The sequence below is a fragment of the Durotheca rogersii genome (genome assembly GCF_024521655.1).
Source record: "Durotheca rogersii strain YMJ 92031201 chromosome Unknown GGS23scaffold_5, whole genome shotgun sequence".
Lineage (NCBI taxonomy): Eukaryota > Fungi > Ascomycota > Sordariomycetes > Xylariales > Xylariaceae > Durotheca > Durotheca rogersii.
In genome coordinates, this window is record NW_026251236.1 from 2,165,732 (window position 1) to 2,187,764 (window position 22,033).

Consider the following 22,033-nt stretch of genomic DNA (forward strand, 5'->3'; position numbering starts at 1 on the left):
ACGTGTTCAAAGGTGGAAACCCGGCTCTCGAACCCTCGTCGCGGCCGCTCTTCACCGTATCTACTTTGGGTAAGCTACCCCCATGTAGGCAGAGATGCGGCTACGCAAATACACCGGCCTCCAGTATATGCCGGGCCAAGGAGGTAGATGGGTATATATATAATTACGTTAGGTAGTATGTCTACCTTACCTTAGGTAGGTAGGTATATGACAACGCCGCGCGAAGCCGAGAGTCGGGAGTGGGAGGGATTCTATGAGTATGTTCTTCTTCGATGTAGGTAGGTATCTGTGCCCGGGCGGGCAGGATGAGAAATACCCATCCACACGTACATACATACGGATGCGATGTTTATTCGGAGTGCACCGCTTCTAGGAGGGTATCGCACCGGCGTCGTCTTATTATTGCCGATACTAGCAAATCCCAGATGCACGTCGAGACTTGCCGCGAGCCCCGGGTCGCCAATGGGAGGGGGGAGGGTTGCATCATCTCGCTACCTAGCGAATGCGATGGCCGCCTCCCTCTCTCTCTCTTCGCCCACTCAGGCAGTTGACGGTGGACACAAGCATCGCGAGCCCGTTGTTTTATTTTATTTCTATTTTTATTTTATCCCCCCCCCCTCCTACAAAAAATACACTTGCTTATTTATTTCCTAGATTCGAGTACGATGATGGGAATGCAAATATGCATAGGTAGTCAGCACCACATGGGCGGCATGGTACCTGCAAGAGACCGAGAGTGATTGTTTATCTTCAAAGTGCTACCTAGGTGCTGCCGCCTGACCCCTCGGTCTTCCGTTCCCCTCGCCTTCGTCCTCCCCTCCCGATTCGGCATCCTGTCTACGACCCAAAACGAGGCCAGACCGGTGTCCGTTGTGAAACCTAATAACCATCCAGAGGATATTTCCATGTGATGGCACGCGTTATGCCGATTCGGGCTTGTCGACCCGACCCGTCGCTAAGGGAAGGGAAGCGTTGAAGCTGGGGAGGAGAAGAAAGGCCCCCCCCCCCCCTTTTTTTTCCTACCCTTTCTTTCGACGGCTCGTCTTACCTGGCGGCGTCGAATCGAATCGGCCCATCCAGGCGTGTGCTAGTAAGCGTGACGGAGTGGGCAGCGAGCGAGCAAGTTGAGGGCATCTACACACGTACGGACACCACCCTAGGTAGCTAGGGCATCTCCCGTCGTATCAGAGCACCCGCGACTGCACCGGACAGGGACGGGCGGCGGCGAGTGCTCTTGGCATTAGGTATGTTTTAGTAAATAAAAAGAATGGGATGGGTCGCATCAATGCAATCGAGCACGTTCTCCCGGCCCTGGCAACATCGCAGCACTTTTCCCACCTCTGCGGGCATCCATCGCCTGTCCCGACCGGCGCCAGCGACGGCCGCGCTCCTTTACAAATAGTCGTGCTGGATCTTGCGTGCTATTACGTACAAGACAGTCAAGCGAATCCTGGGAGCCTCTCCCATCCACAATATCCGCCCTGTCGCCCGTCATCCCCTATCCTCACCAGAGAAGGGGGCCTTCTTCTAGCGCTAAGCGTGCCCCTCTCTTCTCTTCTCCCTCCTCCGTCGAATCAGCATTTCCGTCGGATCCTTGCGTCCTGCTTCCTATCCTTCCTTATGAGCCTATTAATCCGCTTCCACATCCTTCTGTTGCTCTGCTTGACTCGGCCGGCGAGAGACAATTCGCTGCTGATGCTGTTGGTTTTCCTACGTCATCTAGTTTAGGACTCGCACACGCGCACGCCCACCCCCTCCCCCTACCAAAAAAAATGGAAATAAAAGATTCGCCAATGCGACTTCGCCAGCCGGCCAACCAATAAACGACCTTGCCGAGTGGGCAGCAATAAGACTTACCCCGTGAATGGGTTCACCGTCGTGGTTGTGCATTTCTAACGAGGTCCCCACCAAAGATCCCCGTCCGCCAGCCCAGGGTGGGTTGTTTGCCTTAGACGGACTAGGTCGCTCGCCCAAATATGCGAGAAGTGCAACCGTGGCCTGGAGGTGCCTTGACCAGAGCCGGTTTGGTCGACTACGCCGGCTATATTCTCTACCTACCCCTTGGATTTTACACGATCGAGGGTCCGGATGCGGCCAAGTGAATGGTGCTGGTTGTGGACTTGATCCACTGCCACGCAGCTCGCGGCGTCTTGTAATGGTTGAGAGGAGAGAGTACGCGTTCGGAAGAGGGTACGCGGGTCTCGAATCACGTTGGAGCTAGGTTCCACGGGTTCGAAACCAAGTAGTCGGAGAAGTTTTCTATCGTCTTCCCGTCTGCCCAGCCATCGTAGGCCGTCATCTGCTGAGTCGGCTCCGCTATGCCGCCTCCATTTGCCATGGTATCGAAGTAGTTCTACCAGTAGGTCCGTCAGAGGGAAAAACGGTGGTCTCTCGTGATATCTTAAGGGGGGAGGGGGTTGGGAAATTGGCGGAAAGAACTCACCCAGTCGTAGCCATCCTGCGTCATCCAGGGGACGCCCGACCCGATCTGGTCTATACCATCGATCGTCGCATTCGTGTTCGGTCCGACCCCGCCAAAGCCGGCGAGGCTCTCGATAGGTGGCTCGTCGTTGTTAGACGTCGTCGAAGAGCCGCTGCCGTCGATCGCCAAGTTTGCCATCGACACCGTCTCGCCATTGCCATTGGTCCTGGTGCTCGACGGCTGTGATTCGGGGGCTCGGACTCCCAGCTGCGTCTCTATCCTACGAAGCACTGTCCGCACGACCATCTCGGCTTTCTTCGATTCCAACAAGTGGCCAGCCATGTAACGCCAGACGGTATGTGACCTCTGTAGCCGCCGTAAGAGCTCGGATCTCGTAGGTAGTTGCGGGCCACGCGCTATCCAGTTGCAGTCGCTGCCGACCTCCCAGAACTTGTCTGTTTCGAGCACGAAGGCGACGACCATGCCCCCTAGCAGGAAGTCGTTGGCGGCTAGTGCCGCGACGAACCAGCCGCCCGAGTTCAGCATGCCGCCCGGCTTGCAAGATTCGCATATCATGTTCTGGTATTCGAGCAGGGCGAGTGCTGCGTCTAGGCACACCCGGCGGGAGTAATCCAACTCCCGCTTCTGTACGGCTTCGACGAGGTAACGCCGGTGGAGCACGCATCGGCTTTTCTGATATAACGACGCGAGGCCGTGCCGCTGAATGACCAATATTGCCGGATCCATCACGGACTCCTCCACGGGCTTCGCCCTCATAAAATCCGGCACGCTACTCCACACCTCTTCCAGCTGGGTGTCGATTTTCGTGACTTCGGTGTATGTCGGGGCTGTCAGAGAGTGTGCTTGCCGGACGACCAGGCCAAATACTCGCGCTATCCCCGCCTTATAGATGGGGTAGGTGAGTGGTGTGTAATCTGAGTTGGGCCGAGCCGGCGGCAGCTCCTCGGTGGTCTCGTCGAAGTCGCTATCGGCGAGATTTGTCGGGAGCGACGTATCGGTCTCTATTCCGTGCATCATGCAAGGGAGGCCTACATTGAAGGAAACTAGCAGGTCGATCTGCATGGCGACGTTCCACAACCGTTTCCGTATCTCACCGTCATAAGGGGTGATGTTCGGCAGTCGACTCGGATCGCGATGCAGGCCCATCTTCAGCATGAGCCGGATGAGGATGGACGAGAGTAGGTAGCTATTCATCTGGTTGTCCCGATTCGTGACGAACTCCCCTTCGACGTACAATAGGAATGCCTGAAGCGTGTGAGGGCCCGGTTGAGAATACTTGCCCCAGACGAGTGCCCAGCCGGCAGCGCCCCTGAGCTGCTTAAACCTGTCTGCTGCCGGCACGGGTGAGTCATTCTCCAGCTCGTGCGGCGCCTGGAACATGGAGAAAAACACGCCAAGCGCCAGTATCATATAGAGCAGCGCTATCCAATGCAGCGGCGCCGCGTCGAGATTCTTGCTGTATTTTCTGTATTCCTTCAGGAACGTTGGAACGTGAATGGTGTCTTGGTACGAGTGTAAGTAGCGGGTCCGCGCCTGGGAAAAGCTACCTCGAAACCACATCTAAGGAGACACTCACGTTGAGAAGGGCTGTTCGAGTTGAAGTAGCGGTTCATAAGACGGTCAACTATCGGCTTTGCGGGAAGGAGAGATAATAACTCGCTCTTATTCCTAGGTACTCCGCGCGAGAACATCATAAGCTCGCCAGGCTGGGTATTCTCGTACGGGTCAGAAGTCTCGTCTCCGTCCTCGCTCGAGTTTTCGAAGTAGCTTTTGAGGCCTTCAATCTAATCCACGCTTACATCAGGCACACGAATTCCCAAACGAGGGAGGGAGGGGGGCGGAGGTTGACGATGAACAAGACATACATCCTCTAAGATGGCCATGAAGTGGGTGCCGCCAATGTAGCTAGCGCCGGTATGACCCCGGATGATGACACGTCCAGCTGTCGGTTCCGGGACGGTCTCGTCCGAAGACCCGGGGAGCCCGGACCCGTCCGGCTCGATTATCTTGCGAACCACTGGCCTCAGCATCCGTAATTAGCAATCAACGCTCCCGTCTCAGATACAGTCTCCAGGGCGCGCATTGTGCTCTGGGGGGTCTCCTTCGGAATCCCGAACCGGTTTCTCGTCCTTTTCCACCGCCTCTCCAGAGCAGACAGCCACTTGGGCAGATCTCGTGGCACGAGAGAGAGAGCAGCAGGCGAGGCATGCCGAAGGAGAACGTAATTTATAGCGGAATTTAAACAGGTCAATAGGGCGAGGAATAAGGCGCGACGTACTCCCCTCGAGCCTCTTGAGCCTCGCGGCCATGCTCTTGGCCGGACGGTGGTTCTTCTCTGGCCGCGGCGCGTAGAGGCACACGTCCGGCTTGCCCTTCCGGAGGCACTGGCCGCACGGCGTCGCGCGATCGCACTTGAGCTTCGAGCTGCGACACGGCGCGCAGCTAAGCAGCACGCGGGTGCGCTTCTGCACCTGCGGTGGCTGCCGACCCATCCCTGCCGACGCACTCGTCCTCGTGGCCACGCCGGGCGCCGCGTCCGGCTCTCCGTCCGGCGCTGGTAGCATCGCCTGGTCGTCGCCGCTGCTGTTTGGCCCGCTGCTCTGGGCGTCTTCCCGGGATGGCGCCATGACTTAGTCCGCTGTATCTGTTTCGTCAACTCTCCGCCTTCTAACGAAATTTCCGTGCTAACGCAATGCATATACGCGCGCCCGCGCCCAGTCGGGTATGATCAATCGAGCGCCTATCGAGGCACGCTGGTTCGACGGATGCCTTTATTAGAACCAACAGCTTCACGCAGAGAGATGAAGCATCCAGGAATTCTTTCCGGGTTTAACGTCTCTAATACTGTTTGGCAGCTGGCCCTTCTCCACTCAGGCCAAGTTGTGATTATGTAACTACGCCAGATAGGATCAACTACGGTACCTCCTAGTAATGCCTAGGTACTCATAGAAGGTACCTCTCGATGCAATACTATCAATTAGAGCTAGGAGGTACCTACCTACCCAGGTAGGTAATGTATTAGGTACCTGTCTCCGTATGATCATAGGTACCCGAGTATTCAACCTCCCTAAGATGCTGAGCACTCGACTCTTTTTTTCACACGGGCATGAGCAATATTGCTGGATTCGTAGTCTGTTTCCTCGTTGACTAACGTACCTCTCTACTTTCACGTCCTCTTCGCCGCCTCTCTCACAGTAGTACCGCACACTCTAACCGCCCTGCTATCACCTTCTCATGATGAGGGACCATGCCGGTTGTGAATACTGAAAACGCATAGCTCAGTGCTGCCCAAGCGAACCGCTCTTACGGCGTGGCGTCTACAGGGAGGCGACGGCAAAGCAGCACACATTAGGCACCAGCCGCCGGAGCGTCAATGAGGCAGATCGCCTCAAGTTAAGATATCGAACACGCTTCTAATTAGATTTTATTCATCCTCCGTGGTATCATCGAACCGAGGCACCGACGCGAAACCCGCATGCGTGTTGGTTCCCTCTCATTACTATCGCTCGCGCAGCAGTCATGTAGCTAAACAGATAAGCAGATATCCAGAAAACATTACCCATTTCTTTATATTACCCTTGTTTTTTTTTTTATTGCCTCGCACTCTTTTAGGTTTTCTTTATCCTGCTAGACCTCGCCGGCATACCCTAGTTATGGAAGTAGTGGACCTGCCACTTGAATTGGAACGTCCAGGCTCGAAGAAGCGAATCCCCGCTGGGGTATGTGGCATGGAGGTGCATATGCACCGGCTGCCGCCGTTGTTGGTCGGTAGCGAAGCACCGAGGTGGCTATCACCATGTGATCGTGGTGGAGCGGGTTCGCGGGTCCTGCATACCGGGAATCAATCCTCGCGTGCCGCATTGGATGGTGGCGACGCGGTCGCGAAGATCGAACTCGACTGCCCGAACCATAACACGCTTTTCCTCCGGGATGGTCCTCCTAAACACGCTTTCTCTCCGGCTACCCCAGCGAGCATTGCCGCCGGGGCCGAGGGGGACGTCGTCCCCGAAGTTAGGAGACCCGGCAGATCTAGCACCAGGACTGTCGAAGGAAGGCCGGCTCGCGTCCGTCGAGCTCGAGGGAGGTCGTCGATAGTCCTCGGTAGCGTCGTCCTCTTCTATTTCCATAACCCACGACCCTATGCGAGCAGCCAGCTCGCTGTCCCACATACCTTCTCTCCGTGAGCTAGTCCGCAGTAATTGGATCGCCTGGCGCCGAGTCAGGGGGTCCCGGCACTTGGTAGCGACGACGAAGAGCGGGGGAACGATGCCCAGATCTGCGCTGAAACTCGGCTTGATGTGCCGGGCTGTGTACTGCCCGCCAAAAATATCGGCCTGAATAGGCTGGTGGTGGCAAAATTGCGGGTTCGGACATCGTCTCGCGGCCGCCCTTCGCTCTTCGTCGCCGACGACCTCCATACCTAAGTTGACGATATCTCGGAATTGTCTCAGGTAGGCGTCGAACTGGAGCTCGGTGTCGCTAAATGTCATATAGAACAGGATCACGCCCATGATCTGATTCATTTTCAGAACCGCGATCCCGATTTTCTCCTGACTGCTTTTGGCTGGAACCGTCCGCGATAGTAGGATGGGCTCGAAAGCTCTTGACCACGATTCGAGGCTCTCCATGAAGCTGACCCCGTACTGCTTCAGCGAGTGCGGAAGAACGCCCATGGGGCTCTTGTCCGAGGTATACGAAAACAGATTCTCAGTGAATCGCATCATCCGCTCGCAGAGAGCATCCCAGGCTTGTCTGGCTTCCAGAAGTGACTGGAAAACAACCGGAAGCTGTGTCGAGGTCGTCGACACTGGCGAGCCCCCATCGGACGAGGGAGAGATGGGGTGCTCATTGCTCTGGTTATTCTGGGGGGTCAGGCGGATGACGAACGGTTGGGGGAAGTGAAAAGCCATGTCGTAAGACTTGGCTTGAATAGCTAGGCGCGTGAACATTTGAACCAGGTCCTGTTCGACCGCTTCCTCCGGTTTCGGGAGGAAAGCATTTCTGCGCTCGGCACGTAGCATCTCCAACAGCCTCAGGCCGTTTTGGATTTGTATAATCGCCTGCTTGTGGTCCCCGATAAAGGAGTCGAAGCAAGCTAGCAGCACCGTCGCCATCAGACTCATCCTCTGCGTTGTGTGATCCCGAGGTGCCGAGGCCCTAATGGATTTGATCGCTAACTCGTAATTCTTGAAGGCAACCTCCCAGTGTTGGACGTAGTTGTCTATCGAGTCGACGGAATCAGACGGCGAACCCGGCGGCGATTCGGACATCTTCTCTAGAGTCTTGTAGAGGGCCCCTAAAGCCACTACCGAATACCGAATCGCCTCCTCCGAATGGCATTCCTGCAAGACACTACGGGTCCAAAACGCGCAGTCAAAGAAGCCCGATAGTTCACCAGCCGTACGTTCCCGGAAAAGTTGGAAGTATTGACCTTCTTTCAGGCCAAAAACAAGTCCCGAAGGGCGGTGCGTCGTCAGAGAGCTGGCTATCGGCGTCTGCGGCGGAGTGAGCCGTGACACTAGGGCGGTCTGGAGCGCTGGTTGCGCGACCACTGGCTGTGGTGGGCGGTGGGTCAGGGGTTGGGGCCGAACCGGTCGGACGGCGAGTTGCGCTGATGGGGTCGGAACAGCATGCCCGCCCGGCCTGGGCGCGATCCTGACGCCCTCCAAGGCTCTATTTCGCGGAGGGGGGGGATAGCCGCCGCAGACCTTCCTCGACCGAACACACTGAGAACATTCAGGTCGCCGCTCGTCGCATTTTATACGTCGCTGTCTAGAGTTGAGAAGCAAATGCTTAGCATAACACGCGCACCAGCACAACCAGCCGATTGGGAATCCATCGACCCGCCATCGTAAGCAAAGACACATACTTGCAGTTGTTACAACCCGTCTTGACTTTTGGCTTGCTCGTGCGAACCCTCCTCTGCCGCGGCTGGGAGGGATCGCCGGACGGCACGGCGGCCGCTCCCGCCCGCAGAGGATTGGCCGAACTCATCATATACAGGTATGTATGTCTCGGGATTGTCGTCACTCAGGTAGCGACACAGAAAGCCTGGTCGGCTAGCGTCCTCTTCATAACAAGCTGTTCACGCGAGACGGGAAGGGGGAGGACGATTAGGCCAATTCAGAAGGCAGCCCAGCAGCAGACTGGATATAACAAAGAGGAAAGACAATGCGGGAGACGTATCCGCGCGCGTGCGGGTCTCGGAGCAAGGGCTCGGCAAACGAGCAGTATATCGAGGGCCAGCAAACCAGGGAGCCAGCCAGCAGAAAAGAAAAACAGCCAAGGCTGCGCAACGCACGAGACGGCTGGTGGAGCGGGAGGAAGAGGCCTAATCTCGAGTTGACCGGGCAGACCCTATAAGTGGCGCATCGAGCAGCAGGTCGCCGTCGAACAAGCAACGCAGCAGCAGAAAGGGGAAGAGAGGAGAAGAGAAGCCAGCAAGGCGGTAGTGCCGGGGGTGAGAATTTTACGTCGAGTGGGCAAGGAGCGAGAAGGTAAGGAGATGGGATAAAGGTGTGGTCGAGGGGTTTCGGCAAGGTGGATATGCCACTGGTATTGTAGGTAGTTAAATGCCAGAGTCGCAGGGGGATGGGGGGGGGGGGGGGGGATCAGGATGGCCGCCGAGTGGGAATTTGGGGGCTTAGATGCGGCACAGCAGGCTGCACGCACTCATCTGTAGGTATTGGACGGGCTGCAGTCAGGTCAGTGACGGACAGATGTACCTAGGCAGGTAGGAGAGGTAGGTAAGTACCTACACCTCATAGCCGGCCTCCTCATGTACATGTATATGCTTAGGATGGAAATGGTACCTAAGGCACTCTCCTCTGAATACTTCGAGGTACATACGCGAGGAGGTAGGTAGGTACCCAGGGCACATACAGGTAGGGAACTTGCAAATGGCAACGGGACCTCCTGTCGGCTTGTTGTACGTAGGGGGTCGACGGAGGAACGGAGGCACGGACGGGAGGTAACGTGGGAGGTGGGTTGTGTTAGATGTAGGTACCTTACATACCTAGGTAGACCGATGTACATGAGGTAGTCATCTAATGCATGCAGGCACTGGGTCTGTATCATACCCAATCTTAGGTACCCAAAGATATGTACCTAACAATTCTCTAAGATAGGTACCTACCTCAGAACAGTCACCTCAACATCGTTGGAATGGCGTCGATACGCCATTTCGCTACACAGACGGTCATGTAGGTACCTCCCAGACCGGCCTCCATCCCGAGGACCCAAAAGGGTCACAATGGTCGATTTCGACGAACGCAGAGAAGCCGCCCAGTCCGAGGGGCTTGTTGGGGGGACCGGCCATCGTGGTATAACGTCCCTGTACATGCACGCCGTTGCCAGCCTGCTAACAACAACAGGCATGTTGCCAGTATCGGTGTTCGGTAAGTAGGTTAGTTGCCCTACGCAGGGAGCCGGCCGAGCAGGCAGCCTGTTAGGCATACCGATGCGTATTGTGCAACACAACCGGCACCGTCACGCCCAAGGTGGCCGTGGTCACATCGAAGAGAGGACATCAAAAATTCCGAGCGTCTCGACCACCCTGCCGAGTGTGAGTAAACACCTACCCAAGGCAAGGTTAAGGGTCCGGGGCAGACGACCACAGAGGTAGCGACTTTATTTATCGAGGCTGCGCACTGCTACCTCCCCCCTCTTGCGTCTGCATTGCAGGCAATTGACCTCAGAATAAGTCTAACGATATACCTAGCCATATCCCCCCCCCCCCTCCTCCTCGTCGTCTCGGTCTGTGAGCAATGGCATGGCGATGGCTGCCCTCTCTCCATCGTGTCATCACGCGCTGCCCACCTCGACAACAGTGGCCTCGGGCCACGCGCGATGGATAATAGATGATAGGGGAAATTGCGCCTGTGTGGGCGGGCATCCCGATTTCGATATGAAGGCACCGTACGGCGGGCACGCATCGACCCCTGTAAGTACCTACCCTGTGCTGCTGTAGACTCGAGGTGTCGCATGTCTTGGCCCAGAGGCGGCTGGCTGAGAACTTGTCGCGATATCATATCTCTGACCGACACTCAACGAAGGGTCGTGGCTGCGGGCTGCGCGTAAACCCATCCCCATCAACCAGCTTACTATCGAAAGTATAAAGCATCCCGGAATCTAGTGCCAAATAGATCTGGGTATGCCTACATCGACGATCAACGCTATGCTATCCGCAGGCTCTGGGGCCAGGCTCGTAAAACATGCCGCCACCAGGGAGTCGTCTGCTGCGTTTGCTGCTTACTCCATGTAGCACCGACCTGGGGACTGGGGTTTCAACAGCTGATGTAACAGGTGAGTCGGCGACGGTATTTGATTCGGAGCCGCACCACACAGCCAATGTGCGTCCCACTGGAGCCCGTCCGGTTTCTGTGCGTCTCCTGCATCGATGAGATCCCATTCCGCATTCCTCGCATTTCCCAACGCGACGTACGTATACGTAGGTACCTGCCACGTAAATATAGGGTAGGCAGGTAAGGTTATTTTTAACCCCCGTGCTATCGCTTTTAGCAAGAGGGCTCCCGAGCGCTAAGACCCGGGACTCTGACCGCCCGCCACCCGCCACGAACCTCGAGACAGCGTCAGGCTACCTACCCCTAGGTAGGTTAGGTAGGTTAGGTAGGATAGGTAGGTTAGGTAGGTTAGGTAGGTACTTACTCACCCACCATCCTCCCTAGGACGAGTACCCTCAAAAGGGGTAGACCACTAACACGGACGGCTAAGGGATTATAGTACCTACTTGGCTACCCACCTCCTACCCACCTGCTAGCCTAACCTGACTCAACCAGACCAACGTAGCCCATCTGGACCTCCCTCAACCTGGAGTCGTGGTGTAGCTATGCCTCAGGCGGTTGGGATGCCTAAAAAGTGTAAGAGGTTAGTAGGAGGTACCTAGGCTGGGTACCTTACCTTAGCCGTGAGGGGAGACGAGCCGACAGGTAGGTACCTGGGCAAGTCAGATCTTCACGCAACCATTGAGGTTCCAGTAGATTAGGCACTAATACCGAGCTCGACCTTGTCCATATCCTCCCTCCCTCCCTACCGTTTCTTCGATTCCGCTTCATCCACCACCTCCAACCCGCCCCGCCAAACACCGTGGCCTCCCTACGTGGTGGAGGCGGACGTCATGTCTTGTAGTGCCTCTTACCTGCATAGGTATGTGTGCGCACGCCCCGTTCAACCTTCCTGAATAGGTCCGCTGGCCGACTGTCTCAGCGAGGGCGAGGGGCCCCCTGTCGGCGATCACCATCATCTTCCTCCTTCGCCTGGCACATTCTGCACAGGTAGATCCCTCCCTCTCCCGGCTCAGGGCGCGAGCCAGGGTGCCCTCCCATCCTCGATCTCGTGCGGAGTCCGGGCCACTAACAATATTCGCAGTCTAGGCTTCGCCAAGCGGTGTGTCATGTTCTGTCGATGGCGCTGCTGCCACCTCGCCGCCCCCCCCCCCCTCCACCCGGCACCATCCTGTCGGGCTTTCGTCCAATCTTCTAGGGCCTGTTGACACGATCGATTCTCCCGCGGAACCGGCCCGCCGTCTTACGAAATTCTCGCAAGCCTCGGGCGAAATTACCCCAGCGCGCGCAATTGGCAAGTACTCTACCAATATCCACTACATTCAGCCCTACGGAAAAGCCATCCTCGCCGTAGTGGTACATCTGACTTGCAGGCTTGCGAGCTCCAGCACCAATCGCCCCCACCAAGGCGATAACGCCCATGGCCTTTCGTCGTGAATGTCGTAGAAACCAGAGCGAGTCTAGCCCGAGCCCGTCCTGCTCATTCTTGGTTCTTCGTCGGTTCATCAGCCCTATGATGCAACCCCGTCGGACGTCTTGATTCGCCTAGGCTCAATTCCAGGCACGACCCTTAGTTAGTCCCTTGACAGGTGAGCAGGAGGCCGCCACCCTCGCGACGCGCCGCACGGCTGGTAGACGGGTATCTCAGTCTCGGAGTCCTAGCCGTCGGCTGCTCTGCATCTCGTACGACCTGACACGGCGCGAAACTCGGCGTGCTCTGGCGGTCACACCAGCGGAGCGCTATTCGTAGCGCGACCGTTGGCGGCCCTCAATCGCAGCACCGCCGGGGGAATAGGCTGTGAACCCGAGAGGGCAAATCCTCTGTCGGCCATTGTCAGGGTTGATTTGCCCGTTTCGAAACATCCTCCCGCCCTCCGAGTGGTTGTCCGATATCACCCTCGCCTCTTTGTCGGCTGGGTGGAAGATCTCTGTGGCCTAGCCTGTCGCCTAGTTCTCGTCTCTGTATTGTTTCCGTATTCTAATTTAGTCACCCAGAGTACTACCCAGAGCTATGCACGTCGGCGAACCTCCGGCTAGGAATCCGACTACCGATCGCTCATGCGTACATTTACGAAACGAACTGCGGATCACAGTCGATCGCGTTTAACGACTGGGGACATGTATCACCATGTCTCACCCACGGCGTTGCATCTCGATGACAGCACTCCACGGCCCGGCACCTTCGTCGGACGTATCATGCGCGCGTCTACCTAAGCGTACGTATGTAGGTGCATCCATTCCTAATACACCGTAACATGTGGCCGCAGGTCCCCGCATGTAGGTATGTTGTCATTTTGAATCACTCCCCAATTGCGTTTTCCCTTGGTTTGGGACGTGGCGGTAGGAGACATAGCACCGGGTACTCAGATCTGACTCAGATTAGCCCTCGAGATGATGGCCTCGAGATAGAATCGGCTCTTTCTCCCCCCTACACCGTAAGTCGCGAGCTTGAGGTCTAGTCCGGCCGACGCGGGGCCGGCGACAAGACTTCATGCAGCAGAACAGACAATCACGAGATCAACCCCTCCGATCATCACCACACATCGCCTATTCGGGACACCAAGACGTATCGCGTGTGTGCGTGGTCGCGCCTCAAACACGGGTGTCTGGGGCTGGGGAACGTAAGGAAGAAGAACAGATGAGTAACTCAGCCTCTCTATCGTGGCGTCTAGCTTCCGTGGCTGCACCACATATAGTAGAAGAGGCGAGAGGGGTAGCCTATGTTACATTGTAGGCAGTGAGAGACCCCCAGTTCTCTTGGGACAGCAGGGGGGTGACCGACTTTTCATCGCTCTTCTGCCCTCCCTTGCCTGTCTTTGGTCGCGGGAGTCGACGGTGAGTGGGCCAGCAGGCCGGCAAAATGTGGGAGAGGCGCAGCGCCTCCGGACATGGCCGAACCGAACCAGTAGGTAGTAGGTCTCCCCTCCATGACGGGCCCCCACGATATGCACCCTCGGCAGGCAAGGGGGAATCCAGATGACGACGGTCAAGGATGATACACAGAGACGCAGGCGCGTGCACGAGCTGACGGTGCTGCCGGCTTTCGAAATTCTGCCTTGCGATGGTCAACAGTCGACGGTGGTCATGATGAGCGCCTGCCTCGCTCCATCTCGATACTCATCGCGGCTATGCTAGAGCGTCTAATACCTACCCCTGGGCGGCGCGCACCCAGGAATCCGGGACGCGAGCGACATAAGAGACGGCCATCATGAGCATGGAATCCCGGCGATCGTTGTGCTGACGGTGGTACGCAAAAGCAGGCAAAAGGGCCGAGACATCTGAAGAGGGGTGCCTGTATGTTTCTCACCATTGATGGGCCATCGGCGAAAGATGACTGGGGGCTTCCTTTGTGACGATGCGGCTCCGTTTGCCTTAGTCGTCTTGGAGCTCGATGCTAATGTTTGTCTCATGTCTTGTATGAGGCCTGGTTTAACTTGTCAATCCTTGCGAGTATCTCTATGTTGTAGCTCTAGAGGAGGAGAGAGAGGATATGTCTGTGTGGGATTCCGATGCTGTCAAATGGATTTGATCAGAGCCTTGGGGCATCTTACATATGGAGGTGGAGGTATCTTAGGTAGCTAATCGGAACCTCGGGGACGGAGTGGACACGGGTATACAAGGTAAGTTGTGTGCCTACCGTGGGTACCTGTATGTATGAGGTATCTTAGGTACTTGCAGGTATTTGTTCCGAGTAATATTCATATGTATAAGACGTCTAAGAAGTAGCGATCAAGCAATGGATTGATGGAATTAACACATCTAGGACATAGGTCATGACGTAGAGGTGCCTCGTAACAAGTACGTGGTACTTACGGTAGGCAACCCCGTTAGGAGGAGGCAACCCAGGATGGGCATGAGGGGAAGGGAGGGGTTGATCAGTAGTCGGCGGTCGGTGATTAGAAGCCCCGAAGGGCGCTAGGGGTCCTTCGACCTTGGGTACCTAAGGCACCTAAACTACCTAAGGTACCTACCCGGGTCTGATAACGATAAGAAACAAATCGGAGGGGAGACAAGAAAGAAGGAGAAATGCTAGGTATCAAAGAAACTAAGAAAAAAAATCAGGACCTGTCTCATGCCTCATCCCATCCCATCCCATCCTGTACTGCCTCACCTCGAGATCCGCCCTTCATATCTAACACTGATACCAGGAAAATCACGGATCTAAGTCAGACACCACCCGAGGACTAAAGAAGGGAGGCCTGTTAGGGTTGTTTCAGCAGACAAGGGGACATCCAGCTCCCAATTGATCGCCTACTACCTACCGCTCGAGCCCCCCGCGTCCTGAGCATACGTACGTCGGCGAGTTACAGGCGAGAGACGGTCAGCTTTCGCTCATCCGTCTCGGCTGTCGCTGGTGCTGCCCAAGACTGCCGAAACTAGAAACTACAGCATCCCGACTCATCCTATACCTAGGCCAATCAGCCACTCCATTCACCACCAGCCAAGTCAACGCCGATACGATGGCGTCCCCGAATGCTCCCCTCCAAACGCCACCACCTCCACCCTCCTCCTCCTCCCAGCAGCAGCAGAGTCCTTCGCCAGCCAACGCCAACGCGGGCAACGCTATCGTCCACAATGTCGCGCTTTGCGTGACGCCCATTGCGCTGCTGGCGCTGTTCCTGCCACCACGGCGCCTCGACATACGCGCTCTCATCCTTGGCGGCGTCGCCGTCTGGGGCACCAGCCGGCTCGTCTATGATTACAGCGGCAACTCTTCGTTGCAGAGCCTGCAGCGACGGCTCAGAAGTTTGGCGGGTCCCGACCTGCCAGAGAAGGCGCGCCAGACCCAAATCCGGCTTCGCGCCGAGCGCGCCGAGCGCACGCGCCTCCAGCAGCTGCAGGAGGCCCAGGCAGACTTGCCGGAGGAGCAGAGGAAGATGCTCGAGGAGCAGCGGCAGCAGAGGAAGCAGCAGCAGCAGGGGCCGTTAGCGGGACAGGACTCGGAAGAGCGCAAGGGGGCGGAAGCGAAGGGCGCGGCCAAGGAGAGATCCCTTTTCCAGCGCATATGGATGGGCAACGAAGGTGACGACTGGAAGGAGGAGCGCGCGCGCCGCGAGCGTGAAGCCTTCAGCGAGGGCGGAGGCGGCTACTGGGGCCTGATCACGGACCAGATCGCAGAGGCGTGGAACGAGAGCCGGAAAAAGGAAGGGGAGAAGAACGACCAGAATACGGAATCTGAGGGAAGTCGGCCGAAGGGAGCTTGACGCAGACGGTGTACACTTACCCCCATTTTTCGGAAAAAGGGGGGGTGGGACTGTACGAGTACGACGGCAACGTTCATACGATCTAAATCAGAACTATCACACCTATACATCAGCATACCTATATGTATATTATGCGAGGGCATATGGGAAAATAGGAGATAGGCGGCGTTCCGGTGGACATGTTTGATAGGACCGGGAGTGGCAACCCATCCACACGACGGGCGACCCAGCACAGGAATCCCTTCTCTCCTCTCAAGGAACCAGCCACTCATGCACTGGGCACCGGAGCATCCTCCGTACCGTGCTTGCATTTAGGACATGACTTGAAACGAACCGTGCCGCGCGGGGAATCCATACAAGTTGTAGAGTGTGGGCGCCTGTGTTTTACGCAACCACCCGAAAATCCATTCTCTATCCAGGGGCGACAAGGAGAGTTTGATAGCCACGGTACCAACGAAAGTCCACCATATTACCCAATTGACAGCAGAAGATGTAACAATATGAGGTAGGTATTATAACGCGACTTTCTACCTTTCAATTCCCCACATCTGCGTCGAGACCCGGGAAGCGTTGGAGGGGGAGGGGGGGGGGGGATCCAACCGATAGCGGCTCCGAGCCCACGAGAGAAGCCCCCTAACAGCTCCCGTTGCTTCCCGCCTCTCCTACCCCCCTCTCCCAGCATCTTCAGGCTTTATCTCTGTGGGAATTTGCCGAGCCGTCCTTCGCCATCTGCCATGGATTTTGGGGTATGAAGTTAGGTGGAGTTTCAGAGGAAAGAGAGGTGTGGTAGAAAACGGGTAGAGGTTGGGGGAGGTCTGGTTACCAAGCTATAATGTATCTTGGGTATCTCACGCGTCTCATCTTACCGATCTTGGTGCATCTGCTAGAATCCCCTTGCCGCAATAGCTTCATATTATGCAGCCTTTCCCCCTGAGACCCCGTCTATATGGGTAGCCCTCGAATAACAAGCCTTGCTATCACCCCTTTCCGCAAAAGACAGAGGCATAGTTGGATCGCAAGTCTTGCCTTTTCAAAGGGTATGAGATTTCTTGGTCTAGTTCTAAACCTAGGTAGTAGAAATGATGGCTTGTAGAAACATGTAGGTTTCCTAGGAGCCTGCCGGTTTGACGGCCCCCAATTTGCCGGGACCGGGATGATACTCGACTCACCCTCAAAGAGGGACCTCAGCTGGGTACTATTAGCTACGTGGCGACTTATACGCTTCCTCTTCCCTGAAATGGCCTTTTGGTGGCTTTCCAACACGTTACCTGTGGCTACGTATAGCTTCCTTCTAGGTGTGGGCTTCCTCCCTTTCCTCCAAGACACAGACACGCACGCCTCTGACTTACCGTCGCCCCCTTTCGTTCGTTTATATCGCCGCCGACTGCCTCCTTCCACCTCCTTGCCTGGAACCAACTAGTATGGAATCCACGACCCTTGCTTGTTTCCACATTGGCTGAGGTGGCCTTATCTTTTACCTATCTAGGCTCTCCTCGCGAATGCTCCGCCCTCGCCTGTTCCCTACCACAGTACACCTCAACATCGCACAGCCTCCTCTGCACATGCTCCTCTTCACGGCTACACGTACACCGCCGGGTTGCCATATTGCAGTTCATGACCCAACACCACACCCACACACCTTCTTCGACCTTACACTGCATTGGGTGATGGATACACCCTTTACTGCTCTTAGCTGCCCTCATCTTCCGCCATCGTAGTTGAGATTGGCACTGCCCTGACTTGCCGCCGCGGCTGTGCTTCACCACAGACGGCCGAGCGCGTTGCTTGGCTTCGTCTCTTCGTGACTCGAGTTGTTCGGAAATTCGTACGCGAGCTCGAGTCGACGCCGCACTCTATCTGATGATACCACCCGGTGATACTAAGTCGTATTTGCGCTCGTAACTATTAAACACCATAACTGTGACTCCGAGCTTCGTGTGCTACCCCGTTATCTCGAGACAATGCCCCGGGAGAAGCGCGGAGCAAAGAAAACCCAGTCTGCCGCCGCGGCAAATCGCGACAGGAAGGCGGCCGAGAAGCGCGCCAAGAAGAAGGCAGCCCTCGAGGAAGACGAACGCAAACGTGACCGCGAAGAGCGCATGATCGAGCTGCCTATGCACCCCGACGACGAGCCTTTTGTGATACGTGCTACGCAAGTGCCCCCGCCCCGTAGAAAGCGCCCTGCGAACGCCGCCTTTGACGATCACGCTGGGGATAGCATCAGCGCCAGCACTCATCGGAGCACGAGGGCCAGGCGCCGTGGCCGCCGCGACCCCGACGAGGACGTCGAAGGGGAGGTGGCCCCCAAGAGCCTCCTCCCCTGGGAGAATGATAAAAGGTTGGAGCAGCCTCGCTCTGCGTCCGACCTCGGCTATGATTCAGGCGATGTGACTCCGGGCCTGGCCCTAGACCCGGAACCTAGCAGCAGCGGCGGCTTCACCACCGCGGTAATGGGAGATCTCGGCAAGCTACCCCCGGAGATCCTGGACGAGGTGCTCCGCTGCCTCCTCGTGCACGAGGCCGACATCCGCGTGCTGCGGGGCTGGTCGCTCGTGTACTCGCGCGGGCGGCCGAACCTGGACCTGGGGGTGCTGCGGACGTGCCGGATGCTGCACGGGCGGGGGATGCGGGTGCTCTTCGGCGAGAACGTGTTCGCGTACGACATGCGCGACCCGGCGGACCACGAGCCGGCGACGGCGGCGGTGCTCGGGCACGTGTTCAAGCGCGACGCCGTGCCCATCGACGCGTACGGTCACCTGGTGCGCCACGCCACGGTGGTCGTGCCGGCGAACCGGCTGGGCACGCACGAGCTGCGCGCCGGCTTCGCCCGCGCCGTGCGCAAGTTCCTGCCCGGCGGCGGGCTGCGCGCCCCGGCCGCCCTGCACACCTTGACCCTGCAGCTGCCTGCGCTGTCGCGCCGCCACCTCGGCCTGCCCGGCGACCCGGACGCCGTGCCCAGCTGCGACCTCGTCGGCGGCGCCGTCCGCGCCGCCCTCTACCAGCTCGACGTCCAGCACCTCCGCCTCCTCGCCCGCGACAAGGACGGCCGCACCTTCGAGCACGCCGTCGACCTGCGCCACTACCGCAGCCAGAAGCAGGAGCAGGAGCAGCAGCAGCAGCAGGCGCAGCCGCCCGAAGCCAGAGACACCGAGGAGCACCGCGCCCGCTTCGCCCGCTTGGTCCGCACCGCCAGGGCGCGCATCTACAACCTGCCGGTCCGGCTCCAGGAGCTGGCCGTGCTCGGCCTGCCCGAGGCGAACCGCGCGCGCGAGTACTGGAGGCCGGTGGACGAGCCCGAGGGCGGCGGCGGCCGCCGGTACGTCGGGGAGCTGCTCGCGCTGCCTAGCGACTGGAGGGAGTCGGGGCAGGTGTCGCGCGGAGGGAGATCCACGACTCCACGCCTCGCCCCCACGGCCCCGAGACCACGGCGGCCGCGACCCGACGGGGCTGGGCTGACTGAGGCGTTCCTGGAAGAGGGAGCGGGAGTCGGCGCCGGAAGCGCGGGGTCTGACTGCTCGGCGTGACGGGCCCCGACGGAGAGAGAGAGACGGAAGAGCGCGGAGGAGAACGATGCGTGAACTGGCGAGAAGCTGTTGCGTGAGTACTAGGAGAGTTGATCGATGGTTTCGCGCGGGTCCCTTCGAAGTGGGACGCGGTGCTTTTGCGGCTTTGCGTAGATCTCGCCGATGACTAGGGCCTCGTACGGTCCGCTAGGTAGTTGAGTGCGGTGGCTTTGATTTTAGACAGACTAGGTAAGACAGATGTGAGCGCAAAAAAAGGAAGAAAAAGAACTTATTTTTGGCGGATTTCATTACCGGCCCCTTTGACGGGAGGTGAGAAGCCTTGACTAGGCGTCGTCGTGCTCTTTTCACTATGGTATATATCATCTTGTGACCGGCCATTAAGAGCTCCGCCAACATCACGGCCTCCTTGACTAGTTTTCTCTCGCCTTCGTTCTCGACAACCGGTTATGGGAAGCAGATATCGTATCGGCGAAGAGTATATTCGAGTTTTTCTGGTCTATAGGTATTTCCGAATCGCCCCGTTCAACTCCCGTGCTATGCTAGTATGTCATGCCATGCCATGCCAAGCTGTTTATACGCCCACGCGACAACGACAGAAAACCTGGCCGGGGCGCCCGCCCCCTCCACCCGTCTACCGCGCCGTCCGCTAGACGGCGGCGATCTTGACCCTGGTCACTTCGAGGGTCTCGGAGTCCACCAGCACCACCTCCTGCGTGGCCGAGAAGGACGGGACGGCGATGAGCCGCGTGGTCTGCCCGTCGGGGCCCTCGATGACCTTGGTGCCGAACTCGGGCTGGCAGCCGACGAAGAACAGGTGCGGGCACGACTCCATGACGAATGGATCGTCATCCTGGAACGGGTAGCTCCCTAGATAGCCGGCGCCGCGGCGGTTAGCTCAGTGCCCGGACCAGTATTGTGAGATTTGGGGTGGGGAGGGGAGGGGGAGAAGAAACTTACAGAGCGTGTCGGGCGCTGTTGGCGCGCTGCAGCGCCACCTACACATGGCCTCCATCATGCCCAAGCGGTCGTCGCTGTTGACGTACTTGAATATGTCGTCCACGTTCTGGCCGCCAGTGCCCAGCACCCTCCACCCCTCGATCTCTCCCTCCCACGGGTTCGTCACCGTGTCGAACCAGCCGACGTCTGAAGAGCCGGGCCTCGCCGCGTAGGACCTCGCATTCGGGAACATGGCCGGGTGTATCGGCTGCTGGGGGTAGCTGGCGTTGGCGGGATCGTGGGCGCCGGGGAGCAGGGTGACCGGCAGGGTGGGCAGCAGGGCGGAGAGGAACTCGTCGAGCAGCTGGGACGGTAGCGCGTTGTAGGAGCTGCTATCGTACCCGTACTTCTTGTGCGCCCGCTTCTCCGCCGGCTCGTCTTCGGGCGCGCTCCGCTCCTCGACCGAGATCGAATTCCCGGCAATGATCAGCCTGCTTATCTGCGACAGCTCCTGCTGCGCGGCGGGGTCCAAAGACTCCCCCAGCAGGTATTCGAGTAGCAGGTCGAGCTCGATAGCGTGCGACGCGTCGCTCCCCGAGAACCCCAGACCAGAGACGATGGCGATTTTGCCCCGGCTCCCCTCGGATTGAGAATCCGTCATCTCGGCATCTTCGTCCTCCGGCTTCGCCTTGACACGCCCCGCGCTGTCGTTCGTAGCCGGAGGCGTAGATAGAGTCCATCGACCCGGCTGCGGGGGTAGATCTGGGAACTTTAGGTCAATCACCTCCAGGTCGCCGTTGACATTTTCGGTTCCCATAACCGCGATGATGCACCCGGTAACGAGGATGATAGATTTCAGCACATCCCCCACGAGGCGTATGCGACCCGATTCGTCCTCGAGCGCGACAGAATCCAGACCATCTTCCGAAAAGTACTTCTTATCCGAGATCGGCGCCGAGAGCCATCGCTAGGAACAGGGACGCCTCGTTAGCTTACCGCCTTCAGAGGGGGGGTAGAATGGAGAGCTATTGGGTGCCTACATCCTTAGAGACGTCCTCTAGAATGTTGGGCTTTAAGGGCATGTCCATGAAGACAGTACCTGTAACCCAACACAGCTCGCCTTGTCGGATATCCAGCACTCGTTCGACCTTCTTGACGGGCTCGTCGCCGATGACCATCTCCTTCCAGTCAACAGCGGCTATCTGCTCCACGGCCGGTTTGATCTTGGTGAGGCGCAGGAAGTACATATCGGCGAATTGCTGCTTGTATGGCTTATCCTTGTCGAGCCAGAAGGAGCGCAGCGGCTTATAGTTCGAGGGCGTCCTCACAACTTCGTCCTCCGGCTTGCCCCTAAATAGCAGTTAATAAGGCAGAGTTTAGACGGGTCGGTCATGCAGATTCGAGAGAGCTAACTCACGAAGGCTTCCGGAGTAGGCTGCCGGGTATGTTGTCTAGTGCAGACATGGCGAGATTGATGCATTGTCAGCCCAGGTGTTGTATGAGAGAGGTAAGAGGTAGAGGGAGAGAGGCTTCATGAAGGTGAAGACGCGTTGCCAAATCGACCGACGCGTTTTAGGAATTAATTGATCGTGGCGGTGCGGCGTCGCTCGTTGTTGTGGCTTG

General features: G+C 57.6%; 6 protein-coding genes across 6 annotated transcripts; 3 read left to right on the forward strand and 3 right to left on the reverse strand.

The window, feature by feature from the left end:
- The first annotated feature begins 1,157 nt into the window (after positions 1–1,157).
- GGS23DRAFT_431282 (uncharacterized protein) lies at positions 1,158–2,065 on the forward strand. The gene has a single exon (XM_051513851.1). It carries the CDS (start codon positions 1,273–1,275, stop codon positions 1,726–1,728), a length of 456 nt encoding a protein of 151 aa, XP_051374230.1. The 5' UTR covers positions 1,158–1,272; the 3' UTR covers positions 1,729–2,065.
- A 336-nt stretch (positions 2,066–2,401) lies between these two features.
- On the reverse strand, positions 2,402–4,935 carry GGS23DRAFT_604022 (uncharacterized protein; the record flags this gene model as incomplete). The annotated part of the gene is made up of 5 exons (XM_051519552.1): positions 2,402–3,442; positions 3,476–3,945; positions 4,062–4,227; positions 4,309–4,460; positions 4,722–4,935. The coding sequence occupies 5 exons, from the start codon at positions 4,933–4,935 to the stop codon at positions 2,402–2,404; spliced, it is 2,043 nt and encodes a 680-aa protein (XP_051374231.1).
- A 578-nt stretch (positions 4,936–5,513) lies between these two features.
- GGS23DRAFT_559636 (uncharacterized protein) lies at positions 5,514–9,022 on the reverse strand. Its single transcript, XM_051515828.1, has 2 exons — positions 8,313–9,022; positions 5,514–8,215 (listed from the first exon to the last, which is right to left on the reverse strand). Exons 1-2 carry the CDS (start codon positions 8,438–8,440, stop codon positions 6,235–6,237), a joined length of 2,109 nt encoding a protein of 702 aa, XP_051374232.1. The 5' UTR covers positions 8,441–9,022; the 3' UTR covers positions 5,514–6,234.
- Positions 9,023–14,672: 5,650 nt separating this feature from the next.
- GGS23DRAFT_431354 (uncharacterized protein) lies at positions 14,673–16,040 on the forward strand. The gene is made up of 3 exons (XM_051513852.1): positions 14,673–14,779; positions 14,895–15,037; positions 15,113–16,040. The coding sequence occupies exon 3, from the start codon at positions 15,207–15,209 to the stop codon at positions 15,948–15,950; it is 744 nt and encodes a 247-aa protein (XP_051374233.1). The 5' UTR covers positions 14,673–14,779; positions 14,895–15,037; positions 15,113–15,206; the 3' UTR covers positions 15,951–16,040.
- Positions 16,041–17,654: 1,614 nt separating this feature from the next.
- On the forward strand, positions 17,655–19,995 carry GGS23DRAFT_618599 (uncharacterized protein). The gene has a single exon (XM_051520950.1). The coding sequence runs from the start codon at positions 17,912–17,914 to the stop codon at positions 19,472–19,474; it is 1,563 nt and encodes a 520-aa protein (XP_051374234.1). The 5' UTR covers positions 17,655–17,911; the 3' UTR covers positions 19,475–19,995.
- Positions 19,751–22,020, reverse strand: GGS23DRAFT_559646 (DNA polymerase alpha/epsilon subunit B-domain-containing protein). Its single transcript, XM_051515829.1, has 4 exons — positions 21,828–22,020; positions 21,451–21,760; positions 20,432–21,377; positions 19,751–20,341 (listed from the first exon to the last, which is right to left on the reverse strand). Exons 1-4 carry the CDS (start codon positions 21,872–21,874, stop codon positions 20,121–20,123), a joined length of 1,524 nt encoding a protein of 507 aa, XP_051374235.1. The 5' UTR covers positions 21,875–22,020; the 3' UTR covers positions 19,751–20,120.
- Positions 22,021–22,033: the final 13 nt, after the last annotated feature.

Excerpts from the sequence above, each read along its gene's own strand:
- GGS23DRAFT_431282 (XM_051513851.1), top strand. The coding sequence starts at position 1,273 with ATGGGTCGCATCAATGCAATCGAGCACGTTCTCCCGGCCCTGGCAACA.
- GGS23DRAFT_618599 (XM_051520950.1), top strand. The coding sequence starts at position 17,912 with ATGCCCCGGGAGAAGCGCGGAGCAAAGAAAACCCAGTCTGCCGCCGCG.
- GGS23DRAFT_559636 (XM_051515828.1), bottom strand. The coding sequence starts at position 8,440 with ATGATGAGTTCGGCCAATCCTCTGCGGGCGGGAGCGGCCGCCGTGCCG. Across the intron at positions 8,216-8,312 it reads ACGGGTTGTAACAACTGCAA|ACAGCGACGTATAAAATGCG; the intron begins GTATGTGTCTTT and ends TCTCAACTCTAG.
- GGS23DRAFT_559646 (XM_051515829.1), bottom strand. The coding sequence starts at position 21,874 with ATGTCTGCACTAGACAACATACCCGGCAGCCTACTCCGGAAGCCTTC. Across the intron at positions 21,378-21,450 it reads TAGAGGACGTCTCTAAGGAT|CGATGGCTCTCGGCGCCGAT; the intron begins GTAGGCACCCAA and ends CCCTGTTCCTAG. Across the intron at positions 20,342-20,431 it reads AACAGCGCCCGACACGCTCT|GGAGCTACCCGTTCCAGGAT; the intron begins GTAAGTTTCTTC and ends CCGGCTATCTAG.
- GGS23DRAFT_431354 (XM_051513852.1), top strand. The coding sequence starts at position 15,207 with ATGGCGTCCCCGAATGCTCCCCTCCAAACGCCACCACCTCCACCCTCC.